Below are 20,278 nucleotides of genomic sequence, written 5' to 3'. Positions count from 1 at the left end.
ATCGCTACTATGTTGCTTCGAGAGCTTTATGTATAAAGCTGGGCCAAGGCCTTTAAAATAAACAGCCAACGGGTAGATAAGTACGGAAAATACATAACAGCCAAAGGCAAGTTTACTAGCAGCACAACCAATAAACGGACAGAAAATAAGGACCTGCTAGTCTGCTATGCCTAATTGGAAGAAATCCAACGCAAACTAATTCAACCTTGCATCGGAAGTATCTTCAGAAATAATGTTCATTACTATGCAGGTGAAGTAGAAATCAACTAATTAGCCAGCAGGTCACTAACAAACACAAAAGCCCTACCAGTCTATCACCATCTTCAGCGATTCACTAACCAACACGAAGCAGTACCGCCAGACAAACCATTACCGGCATCAGGGAATTCGGCAACATCAGCAGTACGGGATATCGATAAATTGCCGCCATTTACGGGGGTGATATAGACCTCCATTGTTCTTATCCTCTGGTTGCTCAACAGCTCAAACAGGCAGATATCACCAATCTTCAGATTGTTTCTTGCACAAACTTTTTCCAGCCACTTCTAAGCCTTTTATCCTGAGGACCCTCATCAAACCGCACTGCGTATTTCTGACCATGCACCTGAAGATACATGTTTGGCACCCGGCCAAGGTAATTCTTAGCATAGTAACTGGGGAAAGCCTGTTTAAAGATTTGAACAAAAGAGTTAGTAGATAATGGCGAGAATAAAGTTACGTAAAATAACATGTCAACTGCTTTCTAAATTTGTACAGTATTAGGCAATAAACTGTACATAAATTCAGCATTGAGAATAGCATGTACATTAATATTTATATATACAGCGCTTTAGACAGACTGAATAAACGCAGCAAAACACACATTAGAAAGATGGAACTCACCACAGAGAATCCTGATTCAACGCTGGACTTGCACATCACAGCAACAAAGATGGGGATCTCTGAGCGTATGGATTGGACCTTCTGCTTCACTGCTACTTTCTGAACCGAAGTTAGTTTGGACTTACGTGTGGTAATGTAACCATCCTTCAACTGCTCCTTCTGAGAGTGAGAAGTAGATGGCATGTTCTTCTTTCCAGCAATAAAATTGGAACCAGGCACATCATGAACTCCATAGTCATCTTCAGAGGATAAAGAATCTTCTGTGCACAGAAAAGGGAACTACTAAATATGAGATGATTTGCAAGGGAAGATAAATCTGAAGTTGCAAACTGATACCATATGACTCAAAGGAGGAAATTATCATGTTAATGTTGCTTTGACAAGATTTGTCCACTTGGAAGCGCCGCTGTCTTTCCGTTGGTGGTGACTCCATTGGCACCCCGTTCACTCTGCTAATAGATGCCTGCATTTCCAAGGGCTGGTGAAGAACTCGAGAATTGTTCATGGATTCAGCAGCTGATTGCATTTGCATTGCCCGGTCCACTGCTTCAATATTCGATTGCACTTGCACAGGCTGAGGATTAATATTAGTAGAATGGTTCAAGGTTTCAGTTGCATTTGTGTGCTTTTCTTGCAAAGGAGCCAGAAAAGGATCCACAATAACTGATGATGCATTCTCACAACCAAGTTTATCAAAGATCATGACACGAAAGTTAGAGTTTCCATTGTATCTAAATACTATGGTGTCACCCATCTCTAGACCAAAGGTTTCAACGAATTTCCCCCATCCCTCTGTAAGGACAAGCTTTTCTTGGTGCTTGGCAACTTCAATTATGTAACTGCAACGATTATGTGTTTCAAGTTTGATCTCTCCTGGGATCATGCCCTTGAAACGCTGAACAAATTCTTCTGGGATGATCTGTGGAAGAAACAAGTTTTTTTTTTTTTGTATGTTAGAACGGACTGTTTGTAAACATGACAACAAAGATATTCGTTATAATAGAAGTGGCTTTGCTCTTTAATATCTGACTATAAAACATACTACGTCCCTTTCAATGAACAAGGCATATATATTTTGTTAAAAGTAAAATCTAACTAAATTTATCGAATATTTTTTTCGATAAATGACGCTTTATTAATCAAAAATTTGAAGCATTACACCCGGCCTCTGCATAGCTAAGATGCACACAGCCATCCAAGATCCACACAAACCAAAGGAAAAGTTTGACAAGAGGTATACGAAAACGGTAGGCAAGATATGACGAAGGAGGCAAAATCTAGCGTTATGCAGCCACCCATGTTGGGTAATGAACTCATTGGCCTTTCCTCCAACCGTGTAAGTTTATCGAATAAACAGAAGAAAGTAGTATCAATATCTACAATATAAGATAAATAAGTTATGAAAATATATTTTATGGTGAATCTATTGACATTCGTTTGGTTTTTTTTTCGAAATGGGGATTCCCCAGCTTCTGCATCAATTGATGCATACAACTTCCTTTATTAAAAAAATAGTCATAACAACCAGAATTCAATATGAAAACTTATTACATCTCATGGATCACTCAAAGTTTCTACAAAAATGAGCCATCTAAACACCACTAGCATGAAGCGCCTTTGCATCGTCATGTTAGTCTTCGATTAGCACGCCAACCGTACTGGCTGTAGAAATCCCGTGCAACCGTTGCCAGTCGGTTGCACCCAATATCCATAGCAAGGCGCTCCTCCTCTGGGCGCAGATAGGACCACATATGGATCCAATGGGTAGCCATTGGAATAACCTGCAAAAATGATGGAAATTTTGTTTTGTTAAAGATGCAATCATTGCGCACATTCCATATCGCCTATAGCAAAGCACAAACTCCAACTCTAATGTGGGTTTTGCTTTTTTTGTCTACCCCATTTAGCCAGTTTCCGAAAAGATTAGTTATATTCATAGGCGCAGTTATATTGAAAGTCATATAAACTATTCTCCAAATCATCTGCGTAAAAGGGCAAGAGATAAATAAGTGATTAATTGTCTCATGTTGATCACAAAAACAACAATTAGTAGGACCATTCCAATTACGTTTAGCCAAGTTATCTTTTGTAAGAATAACCTTCTTGTGAAGGAACCACATAAAAATCTTTATTTTTAATGGCACCTTCAACTTCCAGATATGTTTTTTGAGGGAGACCGTGTGTCCAGATAAAAGATCATTATACATTGACTTTACTGAGAAGACTCCAGACTCTGTTAAATTCCATGTAAACCTATCTTCATTATCATTTAGCTGAACCAAGATAAGTCTATGTAGGAGATGTGTCCATCTCTCCCATTTGTTACCGTTTAAGGTCCGACGGAAACTAATATTAAGTGGACTTGCTGCAAGCACATTTTCAACCGTGACATTCTTGTGATTTACAATATTGTATAGAGATGGGTACTCTTCCGCGAGAGATTTGTCCCCTAACCAAATATCCTCCCAGAACCTGGTGTTCATCCCATTGCCAACCACAAAAGAACCTCTAGTTAAAAATTCCTCTTTCACTTTCATTAGACCTTTCCAAAAAGGAGAATCAGTTGGTTTTTCCGAAACCTGTGACAAAGTTTTCGAGTGTAGGTATTTCTTAGTGAGCAACTCTTGCCAAATTCCTTCCTCATTCAGAAGTTTGTAAAGCCACTTACTTAGCAAACATTTATTCTTTATATCTAGAACTTCTATTCCCAAACCCCCCTGGTCTTTCGGTCTACAAATAATATTCCATTTAGTCAACCTATATTTTTTCTTATGACCATCGCTTTGCCAAAAAAACCGTGACCTGAAAAAATCTAGCCTCTTCCGAACACCTTTTGGGATCTCAAGGAACGAGAGCATAAACATCGGGAGACTAGTTAAAACCGAATTGATTAATACTAATCTGTCTCCATAGGACAACATTTTACCAATCCAACTACTTAACTTTTTCTCAAACCTATCCTCCACCGGTTTCCATTCACCGTTTCTCAATTTTCTGAAATGGATTGGAATCCCCAGATATCTTAAAGGAAGTGACCCTATGTCACAACCAAAAAGAGTTTTGTAGTCATTCTCCATCTGTTTTGCCCGCCCAAAACAGAAAAGTTCACTTTTATGAAAGTTTATTTTTAACCCTGATAACTGTTCAAAGATACAAAGCACTAGCTTCATATTTAAGGCCTTATCCATGTCATGCTCCATAAATAAAATGGTGTCATCGGCATATTGAAGAATAGACAGGCCCCCTTCAACTAAATGAGGAATGAGACCTGCTACTTGACCATCTTCCTTTGCTCTTGCAATCAAAATTGCCAGCATATCCGCAACGATATTAAATAAAATGGGCGACAATGGGTCACCCTGTCGTAGACCTTTTTGAGTTTGAAAATAGTGTCCTATGTCATTATTTACCCGGATGCCAACGCTACCTTTTCGAGTAAAGTCTTCAATCCAATTACACCACGTAGGATCAAATCCTTTCATACGCAATGCTTGTTGCAAGAAGGACCAATTTATCTTATCATACGCCTTTTCAAAATCTATTTTAAATAACACGCCATCCAAATTCTTCCTATGAAGTTCATGAATGGTTTCATGCAAAATAACCACGCCTTCAAGAATATGTCTTCCTGGCATGAACGCGGTTTGGGTCGGTTGAACTACATTTTCAGCAATTTTGGAAACCCGATTAGTCCCGACTTTGGTGAACACTTTGAAGCTCACATTTAATAAACAAATGGGACGGTATTGTTCTATTTGAATAGCATTTTCTTTCTTGGGTAGCAGGATTATGGTCCCATAGTTCAAATGAAATAGTGGTAACTCACCTCTGTGGAAACATTCAAACATAGCCATTAGATCATCTTTCAAAACATCCCAACATATTTGATAAAATTCAGCCGGGAAACCGTCAGGCCCGGGTGACTTGTTTTTCTCCATTTGGAAAACAGCCTCTTTAACTTCTTCCTCCGTAAACACAGCAATTAGGATTTCATTTTCCTGACCCGAAATTTGATTAATGTCATTATTTATATCCTCAATCATTGTACAAGAGCCCTGTGGTGGCGGACCAAATAGGCTCTTATAGTAATCTGATATATAGTTCTTTAGATTTTCTTGTCCAGTGATAGTTCCTTCTTGTTGCTCTAATTGAAATTTTTTCTTTCTACGATGTTTACCATTTGCAATTAAGTGAAAATATTTTGTATTATCCCCACCTTCTTGGATATGTTTAACTTTAGCTCTCTGGAGCCATTTTGACTCTTCTTCTCGACGTAACTTTGCTAGATCATCTCTTGCCTTTCGCAAGATATCCCTCTCATTCTCTTCTAGCGGACTGGTTTCAGCTTTACAATCAAGGGTTTCTATGATATGTGATAGTCTATCTCTCTCAGTTTTGTATTCACCACTTAAATTTCGAGCCCATCCTCAAAGAAACTGTCTAAGATGTCTAATCCTATTTTGCCATATTTCCATAGGATTATTGCCCTTTGATATAGATGTCCATTCACGCCTCACTAAATCTACAAAGCCCTCCTTTTTAAACCAGGCCAGTTCAAATGAGAAAATTGACTTATTTCCACTAAAGGCTTGTTCTCCAGTGTCTAGAATTAAGGGAGTGTGATCCGACCCAGACCTTGGTAACGCTCTAACCGTCACTAACGGAAATTTCTGCTCCCATTCTACACTAGAAAGAATTCTATCAAGTTTTTCATAAGTAGGCGACTCCCTGCGATTTGCCCAAGTAAATTGGCGTCCCGAGAGAGCTATCTCTCTGAGATCCAAACTTTCAATTATTGCATTAAATATGAAAGGCCATCGTTCATTAAAACTATCCTTATTTTTTTCCTCCCTTCGCCGAATGATGTTAAAATCGCCCCCAACAATCATGGGAAGGGGTTCATCTTCGCAGATCCTAACTAACTCAGCTAGAAACTCAGGTTTCTGCTCATCTTGAGCAGCCCCATAAACAGCGACTAGCACCCATTTATAGTTATCATGTTTAGATGTGATATAGAATTTAACACATCTATCACCTGTCACAATATTTTGAACTGACAAGGTTTCTGCATTAAAACCAACTAGCATCCCCCTAGATCTTCCAATTGGAGGAACACAATACCACTGGAAATATAAACCTCCAGAAATATGATTCAAAAATGGTGAAGAGAAATTGTCCCGGCCAGTTTCTGAAATGGCCAAAAAGTCTAGCTTGAAGTCACGAATTGTCTCATTAACAAAAATGTGTTTTGCTGAATCTCTAAACCCTCCACTATTCCAAAAACCACCTTTCATTTTGTGTGATTGTACAATTATTTCTTACTCAACCTAGCACTTCGTCGCACAGCTATTGGAACTACCTTTTGTTTTCTTTTATATACCTTAGTTATTTTAGGTTTAACAAAGAAAGCAGAATGCTCCTCTGAGCCGAGCTGCTCCTCCCCTACTAGGTCAACTGATAAATTAGTTGCTTGATTAAGGATAGAATGCTGATCTTCCTCGGCACTTTTTTGTTTTAAATTTTTCGCTAACATAACAACCGTTCTCATATTATCTTTTTCCTTGATGATATTAACAGAGTTACTAATTTGTTCAGGTGACACTCCTAGCGAGACACCTAATTTTGCTGCCCTATTTATCACAGTATCATTCGAAAGTGAATTAAGCGAGAATTTCGAGAAGCTTTGTGTACCTGTAAGAGAACCCTCTTTTCTTGCTTGAGTTAAAAGTTGAGCCCGCTCCATCTGTGGAGCATCAGCATTTGGTTGACAGCGGATTCTTTCACTCGATCGAACATCCATCTCTCTAGCTGAAATCCCACCAAAAGCCAGAATATCCTCACTGGTATACCGCCCTCCCAGATAAACACCTGTACCATTATTCTTAGCATTCTTCATAGTAGTATTTCCTATATTGCTCTCTGAAACTGCAGAAGAACTTGGAATTAAAAACGTGTGTTCACAATTTTCAGTAATCATAATATTACACATATTTAAAGGATTCTCTTGTTCCTTACTAGTATCAGTAACTACACCTCCTTTTATAGAAACAGTGGACTGGTATGGAGACATCTCCGATTCTCTAGGTACATGTGATGAAGCTATTATACCCAAATTCCCTTCCTTATGAGCAACCTTCTGTGCCATGTTAGGAAATTTTTCTGGAAATGAAAACTTGTCATTGGTACAAGAAAAAGGATAGGGTAATTCCTCTACTGATTTTAACCCCAGAGACTCTTGCTCTAGTAAAATATTACCAACCATACCTTTAGCATCATGTAAACCAGGAGCCGGCTACCGAGCAGCCTCAGGGATTACTAGTGCTTGAAAACTTGCCTCAGTAGGATGTGCCGTGGCAGAGAAACTTGTGGTTTCATGTGACACGGCAGCAGCAACACCTGCCTTGGCAGAGAGAACCTTTGTTTGCCCTGCCAATGGATCGACCTCCGAATCATTGCCAGCAGTCTCTAGACGGGGTAAAGGTGACGGTAGACTATCATCATAGACTCGCAATCACCCCATAGACGACGAGGAGGAATAGCTTTACTTTCAGACCAACACTTCACATCAGAGCAACATATTATTGACCCCACCTTTATAGTTGGCAGAGAATTAGCCAGAGTCTGGTTTTTAGAACCAGTAGCTTCCTTGGCAGGGTTGGACACAGCTGGTGTCTTGACCTGCCCGGTAGAAGGAGGCGGATGAGGAGGATCATCTTTTTTTGTTAATTTCTTCTCCTTCTCACCAAGCTCTTCGGGGTCTTCTGTTGGATATTTTGGTGATCTAGGCTGCTTTCCTAGGTCAGATATTTTGGACTGCTACAGTAGGGCGGCACTACTGTAGCTACAGTAAGGCGGCTCTACAGTAAATGGCCACCTATCCTTATGTGTTGTCTTGATCGGAGACATCGATTTTGATCCAACGGTGCTGGTTCCCCTAGTGCATAGTGCTAAACATATAAAAGGGGTCAAATGACCTAGAAGAGGAGAGGTGGAAGATGGCTGCTGCTCTCTGCCTTCTCTCTTACAGACTCTCTCTCAAGAACAAGCCACCGATCAGGCTAGCACTAAAGCACTAGGAAGAACCTAGCACAAATTGCTCCATCCTGGTGTGAGCAATTAAACAAGAGGAGGCATGGCATCATCTTCAGACCAAGGTATTTCTGATCTTATTCTTTTGTGGCTCAAACTAGAGCTAGTTGATCCTGCTGGATCCAACAATGGTATCAGAGCATCTAGCTCTTAAGTTTGAGCCCTCTTATGTTAAGATTCATGCTTGATTTATCAAGCCAAGATCAAGATCAAGGGCATATGCACATACCCATGTGTTTATGTTGTCACCAAGTCAAGGCATATGCCCAAGTTGCTTCTGTGAAAGTATTTTATGCTTATGTTTAAAGGCTGTTCTTCCTGGTTATTAATCATGCCTTAAGTTTAAGCCCTGTTTTTTCAAACTCCAAGCCCTAACAGACTATGTGATACTCTAGGGTTTCAATTTGAGCTATTAACTAAAGGAATTAAAGCTCTTATGTTAAATTCCTATTTTTTCCAGAAACCCTAGAAATGTTGTCCTCTTTTCCCCTCCTCAATTATGAGCTTCTGGTTTAAGATTGATTAAGATTTAAAGGGGAAATAAGTTAATTATGCACAAATCTTGATGATTTTCCTCAATCCGGAACCCTAACATGATGAAAATTTCCCCTGTTTTGATGCACATGGTTTCGATCAAACATGAATTGAAGTGGGGATTGGTTGATTTGATGCCGTAATCAACCCTAAAGCAAAATCCCCAAAATTACCGAAACCCTAAATTACGAAATTCCCCATTTTTGGAGGAACCCTAACCCTAATTCAAGATTAAGAAGCGGACGATTACCTTATGGGCCTCGTCGTCGTCGCTGGCCACGGTGGCGTCGGAGCCATTCTCTAATGTTGGCAGGTGTGCTCGGGTTCAAACCCGAGCGGCCTCGCCGTCCGCTGCACCGGCCGGCAGCTCGTCTCTACGTGCGCTTGTCGCCGCTGGAGCTCGCAGCCGTGCTGGAGAATGGTGAGGGGAGGTCGCCGTCGCGGGGACGCCCGCACGCGCGCGCCTGCCTCGCACGGAGGCGCCGCCCAGAGCCGCTCGACGGAGCTGCGCGCTGGCCAAAGCTGCACGCAACTCCGGCGAGAGGGCCTGGGTGACGCCGAGTCTTCTTCCCCGTCGCGTGGTGCTCGCCGTCACCGCCTCTTGGTCGCTCGGCGTCGCCATCGCTGTCGGGAGAGGAGAGGAGGAAGAAAGAAAGGGGGCTAGGGTTTTTTCGCTGGGAGCCGGGCGACGGTGAGCTGGTTTTGTTCCAGCTGCGGTCGTTCCTGGCCGTCGGATCGCATCCGACGGTTCAGGTCGTCCAGGCGTGTTGCTAATGGGCTGTGGCCCAAGAGGGGATCAGGGGGAGCTAAGTGCTGGGCTGGGCCAATTTTGGCCCAGTTCAGCAGGATTATTATGCTAATAAAAAAAAAATTTAGGGCTGAAATAAATATCTTTTCAGGGCTATTTTTCTGGATAAATTGATTATGCTTATTATGTTTATTTTAGGCCACAATTTTAATTGTCATGCTTAGTTAATTTACATGTTGATATTACTTTTATTATTTAGTTTATTTATGATTAATGAATTATGGTGATATTTATCACTATAATTATTATGTGATAATGCTTTCGCTGCAAAATAAAGTTTATGGATCCTCAAATAAAGTGTGGTTTTATGCCTTGTCATTCTGACCAAAGTTGTTTGACGGGCATTTTAACTGCAAAATTCTTTTATTGGTCTGTTTCACTTCTGGCCAAAGCTGGTGTGAACCGGGTGGTAAAAGAAAATAATGAATGAGGATCATTAATGTGTGGCTTCTATTTATCAATTTGGCCAAAGCTAATTGATGAATATTTGTCCACAAAATTTTGTTGTTCATTTTCATCTCTGGCCAAAGCTGATTTGAATTTGATCAATAAAATTTAATGATGATTATGATGATGCTTACTAAAGCATTTTGAATTTTTCTTTTGCAGCAACTAATGTCTCTAATATTGCTGGAATGCTAAATGGCATCGAACAGCTAAATGGCAGCAATTATGTCACGTGGAAGGAGAAGCTTGAGATCACTATGGCCTTACTCAATATTGATTATGCTCTCCTTAATGATCCTCCTGAGGTGCCTAAAGAAAATAATGAAAATTATGAAGCCCTCAAGAACGAATATGACATTATTAAGGCTAAGTGGGATGACTCTAATCGCAAGTGCCTTATGATGATAAAGGGCTCCATTACACAGAGTATGAGGGGAGCCCTTCCTGATTGTGAGACAGCAAAAGGGTACTTTGCAAAAATTGAGCATCAATTTAAAGGGTCTTCTAAAGTTTATGCAACAAGTCTTATCAGAAGGCTAATTGATGAAAAATATGATCCCACTGGAAGTCTTCGAGAGCATATTATGAAAAAATGCAACATGGCCGCCAAACTAAAGTCAATGGAGATGGAAATCTCTAATGGTTTCCTCGTCCATTTTATTATGTCATCTTTGCCTCCCCAATTTGATCCATTTATGATCAACTATAATGCGATGGATGTTAAATGGGAGATTGATGAAATGATGGCGCGATGTGTGCAAGAAGAAGAAAGGCTTAAGGCTGACAGAATTGATCATGTTAATCAGTTTGGTCATTCACAAAAGAAGAAGTATAGAAAATTTGTGAATGAATTTGTGAAGCCCAAGCCTTATAAGTTCAAGGAAAAAGGCCAATCCTCAAAAGGTTCACAGCAAAAGAAGCCAGAAAAAGCGCCTAATGCTGAAGGAAATAATTCCAATGCTTGCCACTTTTGTGGAAAAGGTGGGCATAGGCGAAAGGATTGTTTTGGCTTCAAGAGATGGCTCAAAGAAAGAGGTACCGACACTATTACTGTTGTTGAAGAATCCCTTTATGTTAATTATGCCACCAATACTTGGTGGATTGATTCAGGTGCAACAATTCATGTTGTAAATTCGTTGCAGGGATTCAATATGAGGAAGACCCTAAAAAGAGGGGAAAGAACAATTAGAGTTGCTAATGGTGTTGAAGCTTATGCCGAGGCGATTGGAGACTTCACTCTTACACTTCATGGCGGTTTTAAGCTTCAGCTAAATAATGTTCTTTATGTACCCTCGATGAAACGGAATTTAGTTTCCGTCTCATGTTTAGATGATGATAGTTATGAGTGTCACTTTGGGAATAAGCAATGTATAATTATGTATGACAATAATAATGTTGGTCTTGCCTGTCGACAAGACAAACTTTATGTAATTTCCCTTTGTGATGATATAAATAATGTAGATTCTACCTCAAATATAAATGTCGGTACCAAACGCAAACGTAATGATAATGAGACTTCTTCGAAATTATGGCACTACCGTTTAGGCCATATTTCGAGGGGGAGGATTGAGCGTCTCATTAAAGATCAAGTTCTTCCTTCTCTTGATTTTTCCGATGCGGATGTTGATCATTGTATCGATTGCATCAAAGGAAAATATGCCAAGAAAATTAAGAAAGGTGCAAACCGAAGCACGGGAGTTTTGGAATTAATTCATACGGATATATGTGGTCCGTTTAATGTGAGATCGGTGGACGGTTATAATTCATTCATAACGTTCACTGATGACTTCTCCCGTTATGGATATTTTTATCAAATTAAAGAAAAATCAGAGGCATTAGACAAGTTCAAGATTTTCAAAGCTGAGGTTGAAAATCAGTGCAATAAAAGAATTAAAGTTGTAAGATCTGATCGTGGTGGTGAATACTACGGCAGACATGCAACTTATGGTCAAATTCCTGGACCATTTGCAAAATTCTTACAGGAAAATGGCATTGCCGCCCAATACTCAGCACCGGGTGAACCTCAACAAAACGGGGTAGCTGAAAGGAGAAACCGCACACTTATGGATATGGTGCGGAGTATGTTAAGCCACTCCACTTTACCGGTGAATTTATGGATGGAAGCCCTTAAAACAGCAGCACATATTCTTAACAGGGTTCCCGAAAATCGGTGCCCAAAACACCGTATGAATTATGGACTGGGAAAAAGCCAACCCTGAATTATTTTCATGTATGGGGCTGTCCTGCTGAAGCAAGGATTTTTAATCCGGTTATGGGAAAATTAGACCCCAAGACAGTCAGTTGCCATTTTATTGGTTATCCTGACAAATCTAAAGCATATCGATTTTATTGTCCAAATCAGACAACGAAATTTGTTGAAACAAGACACGCTGTGTTCTTGGAAAGTGATATGATGAGGGGGAGCATGACTCCCAGAGAAATAGTCTTGGAGGAAAAACAGGAATATGTCCCGATGCCTGTAATCCAAGAGCCAGTGTTTCCAGTACATACTGAAATTGCACCTCAAGTTTCAGCTCCTGTAGCTGATGGTGCTCACATAACTGGACAACAAAAGGACCAAGAACAGCAATTACGAGTGTATTCAAGAAGGCAACGTGCTGCTAATGCAACACCTGCTGATACACCGGCGACTGTTCCAGATGTCACATCTAATGATGCTCTTATTGAAAATAATCAGCAGTCTCAAACTGTTATTAATGTGCCGAATAATGAGCCTCTTAAAAGGTCACAGTGGCTAGAAAGCCTGCTATTCCTGATGATTATCTCACCTACATGAGTGAGGATACAAATGAGCCAGTGTTGGATAATGATCCCACCTCATTTAAGGAGGCTATGGAAAGTGAATATTCGTCTAAATGGCTCGATGCTATGAAAGATGAAATGAAGTCCATGAGCACTAATGATGTATGGGACTTAGTAGAAATCCCTGAAGGAGCCAAAACAGTTGGATGCAAATGGGTCTATAAGACCAAACGTGACTCCAAGGGTGATATCGAAAGGTTTAAAGCAAGGCTTGTGGCAAAAGGATTCACTCAAACAGAAGGGATTGATTATAATGAAACTTTTTCACCCGTCTCTTCGAAGGATTCATTCAAAATAATTATGGCACTCGTAGCTCATTATGATTTAGAGCTACATCAGATGGATGTCAAAACGGCATTTCTAAATGGTGACTTACGCGAAGATGTTTACATGGCACAACCGGAAGGTTTTGTTATGGAAGAAAATAAACATTTAGGATGTCATCTGAAGAAATCCATCTATGGTTTGAAACAAGCATCAAGAGAGTGGTATCTCAAATTTGATCAAGTCATAAAGAAATTTGGCTTTAAGGAAAATAGGAAGGACAATTGTGTTTATGTTAAGTTCAGGGGGAGTAATTTTATCTTCCTGATATTATATGTTGATGACATACTCTTGGCCAAAGCAGTGATAAAAATATGTTGATGGAGACCAAGAGATTCCTGTCTTCAAAGTTCGATATGAAAGATCTCGGTGAAGCAACTTATGTTTTAGGAATTGAAATTCACCGGGATAGATCCAGAGGGATCTTGGGGCTATCTCAGAGAGCATATATTGAAAAGGTACTAAAAAAGTACAATATGTATAAGTGCTCAGCCTCGCCTGCTCCTATTGTTAAGGGCGATAAATTTGGGACTTTCCAAAGGCCCAAGAAATAATTATGAATCTGCGCAGATGAAGTCAATTCCTTATGCCTCAATTGTTGGGAGTATTATGTATGCACAAGTGTGCACTCGCCCTGATTTAGCTTTTGTGACCGGGATGCTTGGCAGATATCAGTCCAATCCAGGTCTGGATCACTGGAAGGCTGCTAAAAAGGTCTTGCGTTATTTGCAAGGTACTAAAGGCCTCATGCTTACTTATGAGAAATCTAATAACCTCGAAATAGTGGGTTATTCAGATGCTGATTTTGCGGGGTGTGTTGATACTAAGAAATCCACATCAGGTTATATCTTCACCCTTGCAAAAGGAGCTATATCATGGAAAAGCTCAAAGCAAACTGTTACTGCATCGTCGACAATGCAGGCAGAATTTGTAGCATGTTATGAGGCAACCGGGCAGGCGGTATGGTTGAAGAATTTTATCCCGGAACTAAGAGTGATTGACAGCATTTCCAGGCCTCTCACTCTATACTGCGATAATCAACCCGCAGTGATCTATGCGAGTAACAACAAGTCAAGTGCAGCTGGCAAATTTATTGACATTAAGTATCTTGTTGTGAAAGATAGAATCCAGGATCAAACAATAGATATCAAGTACATTAATACTAAGTTTATGTTAGCGGATCCGCTCACGAAAGGCTTACCACCCAGCGTATTTAGAGAGCATGTTGCCGGCATGGGTTTGGTTGAAAGCTTTTAATCCTGGAGAAGTTGGAACTATTATGGCACCATCTCCCCAAAAGGGGCTCATTTTGAGATCGGATGGGAACCATAGTCACTTGGTTTAGCAGTACTTAATTGACTGTTGTAACCTATTGTCTTGGTGTACCATTTTTATCAAAAGATGAGTCTGTAATGTTTATGATGTTTATGTAAAGAATTATGTAAATTAAGTTAATATATGATGTGAATAAAGTTTATGGAGCTCATAAATTAAAGAGGTTCATTTTGATATGAAGTAATGTGCTATAGTCACTAGATTAAATGGTACCTAACAGACCATTATAATCTTTTCGTCCTAGTGCATTATTTTGTTGAAAAATGAGCTTATAATGATCAGCCTTACGATCAAGGGGGAGAATGTTGGATATTTTGGTGATCTAGGCTGCTTTCCTAGGTCAGATATTTTGGACTGCTACAGTAGGGCGGCACTACTGTAGCTACAGTAAGGCGGCTCTACAGTAAATGGCCACCTATCCTTATGTGTTGTCTTGATCGGAGACATCGATTTTGATCCAACGGTGCTGGTTCCCCTAGTGCATAGTGCTAAACATATAAAAGGGGTCAAATGACCTAGAAGAGGAGAGGTGGAAGATGGCTGCTGCTCTCTGCCTTCTCTCTTACACACTCTCTCTCAAGAACAAGCCACCGATCAGGCTAGCACTAAAGCACTAGGAAGAACCTAGCACAAATTGCTCCATCCTGGTGTGAGCAATTAAACAAGAGGAGGCATGGCATCATCTTCAGACCAAGGTATTTCTGATCTTATTCTTTTGTGGCTCAAACTAGAGCTAGTTGATCCTGCTGGATCCAACATCTTCATCATCATTTGCCTCTTGCATTACCACATCCACTTTATCTTTATTCTTCTGTTCTTCAACTTTAAATATTAGGCCATACCCTTGACCGTCATATGTATGATCAATAGTTGTGGTGGGAATGAACTGAACTCTAGAGACTTCGACTAGCATACGGGCCTCAGAATGAGCTCTAGTATATGCCATATCCACTTCTTTCGTTTTTCCAATCAAAGATCCAACACCAAAAAGAGATAGATAATCACATCTCTCCTTGTAGCAACAGCCATGAACTCTCACCCATACTGAAGTAAGGTAAAACTTATCAAGATCAGCCGCAGACCATTCTTCAAAAAGTAAAAACATCGTGGTGTCAGGTACTGGAACATTTATGATTTTTGTCATCCTTACCAGATCAGCCTTCGACGGGAAAGTGACTTTGAAAGCACCATCATCTGTAGGAACAAGGTCCCACTGATGATTACCAGGGATGATCCACTCCAGTTCTTTCACAATTTCTTGTGCAGATAGAACTCCACCAAAGGATCGAAATCCTTCCCACTTTGCCACTGTCATGTCTAAACGTCACATCCGATGAAACTGGGACCTCGTGAAACATCAGTTCGTTGCGACTCACCCCATATGTAACAGCAACAGGCTTTGGCATATCAAGCAATGGACAGTTTTTTGACTCATGTGACGTTTTTTCACAGTATAAGCATAAGACAGCAGAACAGGTTTCAGCTAAGTGACCATTCTCTCCACATCTCAGACATTGTCTTTTGTCAATTTTTTTCTGGGCACGAACAGACAAACTCTCAACTGAGGAAGTTTCCATATTCTGTAGGTTTGTAGAGGCATTGGCGACCTCGGTCACTACAAAGAACTTTGGGCATCATCGTGGCTCGAGCCCGAGTCCCGACAGTAGCTAAGCTATTTTCAGCATTGTTGAAAACTCTCTGGTATCTATTGTTATTGCCATTAAATCTACCATTGCCACCCCTATAATTATTATTACGAGCTCTATTCCCCGCGTAAAAAGGACGGTAAGGACGCTGCCTGTAGTTACCTCTGTTCATAGACCCATAACCATTTCCATAGCCATTATTTCCTTCAAAATAACCTGACTCGTATGCCCCAAAACCTTGGCCATTGAAACCCCTTCTTGCCAAGTACCGTAACCCCTTGGCTTGAGTTGGAGCCCTGCTCGAATCTGCTATTTTGCTGTTGTGGACGCCGCGAGTGCTGATCGCCTTGCCCTTGATTGCCAAAATTCTGAAAACCAGCAGAACCCCCACCAGTCAAGGCACCTTCATCTCCACGAGCTCCATTGTCACGGCCATCAGCACGCACAGGAGTACGTCCCGGCAGCATCGGTTGACGGAGCGGATTAGGTGGCGGCGCACCAGAGTTCGGAGGGAGCGGAGCTCTTGACATCCTCCCAGGAACCCTAGCCGCCAGAGGTGGTGCGATCGTAACAGAGGCAGTAGTTCCACGGGGTATTGGCGCTGGCAACCCTGATGCTATATTGACACCTCTTTTACGATAGATTGATTTCCCTGGCCGTAATTGTGGGCCATAATGGATATTACTTGCCAAAACAGGACGAGGACCAAAAGCATACGTAGGCCCATTAATTCGAAATTGACGAGATCTGGATCTACGTCCACTCAAGCTGAACTCCCGCTCCGGTGATCGCCGGCATTCTGAGCCAGGCAAATGTTCACCCCAACCATAAGAAACCTTACGTAATCTGTTTTTCCGAACCACTCTGGTCCATTCAGCAGCATTAAAATCCTCAAGAAAGAACACTGTCGGCTCTAGGACAGGAACTTTGAGATCAACCGCCGGCGGCGGTGCTTGTTTTGCCGCCGTGAAATTCGAAACAGTAGGATCTAGTTGCACAGACAAAGCCATTGCTGCACTTCTCTGCTGTAAACGATTTGTGATTCTTTTGACATACCTGGACGATGTCTTCAGGGCCCTCTCCGAGGGTGATCGCCGGTAGTCTCCCGGTGAAGAGGATCGTGGAGAGGGTCCATCGTCGTCGTCGACCCCTTGGTCGAGGCTCCAGAATCTGCCGTGGAGGGCTGGCAAAACTGCCGCCTCGTTGCTGTCCCCTGCGATCCCAGCGGATCACCACTGGTCGCTCTCCTCCTCCATCACGTGACTCCTACGTGTCCCCCTATTCTACCGGCATGACATTCGTTTGGTATTGTAAATGTTAGCTATTAGCTAACTTTATACACCTTATTCGTTCTAACGTAGGGTGCACCAAGGATATTAAAGAGACATAGTATCATAGGAAAAGGAGAATGCCAAATGCAGCATGGTAGTATATTCAGGTATGTTTGCACAAAGCTGATAACCATGCCACAAGTACGTTTGTTTGCACAAAACTGATACCATGTCACAGGATATGTTTGTTTGCACAAAGCTGATACCATGCCATGCTAGCTTTGTCCAAACAAACATACCTGAATATGCTACCATAGTACCATGCGGATTGAATCCAAGCATCACATTAACAGGAAATATGACTAAAAGTTGCAAGGACTACCATATGCTTTCAGCTTTCCCCAAAATCATTATAAATCTACACATCATTCAAACTAGAAAGAGAGAAAATATGGTCTTAAGAAAAACAACAAAGTGAATGATGTAAGGGAGTGGTACTGCATTTGAATATAAAGTGACCATCTCATGTTGAAAATCTCCCATCATAAGCATCAACACATATTTTTTTTCATCATCCAAGTTCATGTAGTGATATTCGAGCCAGCTTTTGCATCTTCCACAAGCCGCATCCATATTTTTAGCAGACCTGCAGTGCAAACGCCATTTGAAGTGAAATTTGCTCCTGAAAATTCATCCATGAATAAAAAAGTGCTATTTTACCCGATTTCATGTGGGTAACTGCGCCTGTTTTGGACTTGAGACATAAAAGGATCCAGAACAACTGATAATGCTTTCTCTCGACCAAGCTTATCAAATATTATGACATTAAACTTAGATTTTCCATTATATTTTAACATTACAGAATCACCCATGTGTAGATCATAGATTTCAGCGAATTCACTCCAACCCTCTGTAAGGACACGCTTTTCTTGGTTCTTGGCAACCACAACAGGGTGATTGTTACCCTTTCGAGTTTCTAGCTGGATTTCTCCAGGGATCTCTCCTTTGAGACGCCGCACAAGCTCTTCTGGGATTATCTGCAGAAAGTAAACCGAAGTTTGGACGGATAATTTATGATCAAGATCCAAAAGATAACTATCAAACTGTATCTTTGTCAGGCTGATACCTGACTATTATCGTAGGAAAAAAAGGAAAGAGAAGTATGTGTGGATCTTCTTTGTATTTGAAAAAGGAAAGTATGAGATGATGAATTTAAAGTAACACCTTCATGTTCATAGTCAAAGGCAGGCTTCACCTCTTCAGCTGGTATAGTATGGGTGAGGGGGCCAACAAGTTTTACCTTGAAAGTTCCCAACCCTTGTCGTCTGTCACAACCGAAATGAGCCCATTCGCTGCATAAACCACAGTTCACCCAGTCTCCAGGAGCGCTAATGTAATAATGAACAAAAGATGGTGTTAGGTTTCACATGATAAACTTGAAATCCAAATTAAACATAATGACTGAAAGGACTGAAACCCGTGACAAAGCAAACAGCATTCCCCATCCACGTCATCGTGTGATAGCTCATATTCAAGCAAATAAGTCTCGTAGTGCCTTTTCTGTGTGTTCCCTGTTGACGTGTATAAGTAGATTGCCTATCCCTTTCCATCAGTTCGGACTTTTGGTTCAAGTGGCTAGTGCATGAAGCTTAACATGGTATCAGAGCCCCAGGTCTCGAGTTCAAATCCTGACTTTCACAATTTATTCTAAAATCCCCAATTTATTCTAAATTCCCCGCAGCCTCTTGCCGTGTGGTCCCGGCGCTTCCTCTTTGCCTCTCTACACGTGTTGACTTGTCTTCTCGTCTTCCCGTCACACGAGAGGGGTGTTGACATGTATAAGTAGATTGCCTATCCCTTTCCATAAGTTCGGACTTTTGGTTCAAGTGGCTAGTGCATGAACCTTAACATGGTATCAGAGCCTCAGGTCTCGAGTTCAAATCCTGGCTTTCACAATTTATTCTAAAATCCTCGCAGCCGCAGCAGCCGCCCGCCCCGGCACCCTGCCATCCCGCGCCCGGCCGCTGCCTCTTTGCCTCTCTACACGTGTTGACTTGTCTTCTCGTCTTCCCGTCACACGTGAGAGGGGGTGTTGAAGTGTATAAGTAGATTACCTAGCCTTTTCCATCAGTTCGGACTTTTGGTTCAAGTGGCTAGTGCATGAACCTTAACATTCCCGACACCCTAAATATACATAGCCAACGTGTAACGATCAGCATTTCACTCGGCCAAAAACAGTAAAGCTAACTTCCAGAAGGGAACTAATGTAATTAGTCATAATTTTTCCTGGAAAATGAAGGTGGCAGATAATTGTTATCATGAATACCAGATCAAAACTAAACTAGCAGATGCTAAACTAAACTAGCACATGTTATAGTCCTTCAAATGGCCCAGATGTTCAGATTGATCCCTTGTGCTTCAGCATGAGAGCTAAAAGATATAACCAAAATAAATAATCTTCAGAGAAGTGAATAGTGGATATGTACAGTCATTCTATTTGTAACAGTATGGTTGACTGGTACCTTTTTTTTTTGGCTGGTACCTAAGGACATAACTCAAAATAACAGACAAATCTAGAGCCAGTCTTCAATATCAAAAAATAATAGGCAGATAAGGGAATGCAAAGCAGCTGAATATGAACTGAACCCATTATCTGGTTGTAGCAATGAGGAAGTGGACATATGACTTACCATGTAAATGATGTATCCAGCGCTTTCTTGGACAATGTTAGGCTAATCATTCATGTACACGATCCGAATCACCAGCAGCAAGAGGAAATCCTTGCGACATCCGATCCTGAACATGACCGAGTTTCCAATCTCCAAAATGCAAGAAGATATTTTTTTTGAAAATACAAGAAGCAAGCACTCTGAGACAAGAAGCAAGCACTAAGTAGCACAGATAAGCACAACACATACACTTGGGAGAATAGATAGGATATAACATTTGTCCTACACACCAACATTGCAATATCTATCAGCTACAACATTTTCCATAATCAACACACTAAACATATTCAAATTCATGGGTCAAAAATTTTACATTCCATCCACACAGTGAGCATATCTAGATCAAATAAATAAATCTCACAGCATACATCTCCATAGTACTGATTGACA

At 41.0% G+C, this 20,278-nt stretch overlaps 1 protein-coding gene and 1 pseudogene across 1 annotated transcript; one reads left to right on the top strand and one right to left on the bottom strand.

The window, feature by feature from the left end:
* Nucleotides 1-323: 323 nt before the first annotated feature.
* On the bottom strand, nucleotides 324-18,673 carry LOC127347153 (putative B3 domain-containing protein Os08g0325100; annotated as a pseudogene).
* Nucleotides 7,665-11,040, top strand: LOC127293807 (uncharacterized). Its single transcript, XM_051323472.2, has 3 exons — nucleotides 7,665-8,036; nucleotides 9,923-10,795; nucleotides 10,903-11,040. Exons 1-3 carry the CDS (start codon nucleotides 8,015-8,017, stop codon nucleotides 10,947-10,949), a joined length of 942 nt encoding a protein of 313 aa, XP_051179432.2. The 5' UTR covers nucleotides 7,665-8,014; the 3' UTR covers nucleotides 10,950-11,040.
* Nucleotides 18,674-20,278: the final 1,605 nt, after the last annotated feature.

The sequence above is a fragment of the Lolium perenne genome, chromosome 4 (assembly GCF_019359855.2).
Source record: "Lolium perenne isolate Kyuss_39 chromosome 4, Kyuss_2.0, whole genome shotgun sequence".
Taxonomy (NCBI): Eukaryota; Viridiplantae; Streptophyta; class Magnoliopsida; order Poales; family Poaceae; genus Lolium; species Lolium perenne.
The sequence above is the reverse complement of the archived record's forward strand: the minus strand, read 5'-3'. Positions and strand labels throughout refer to the sequence as shown.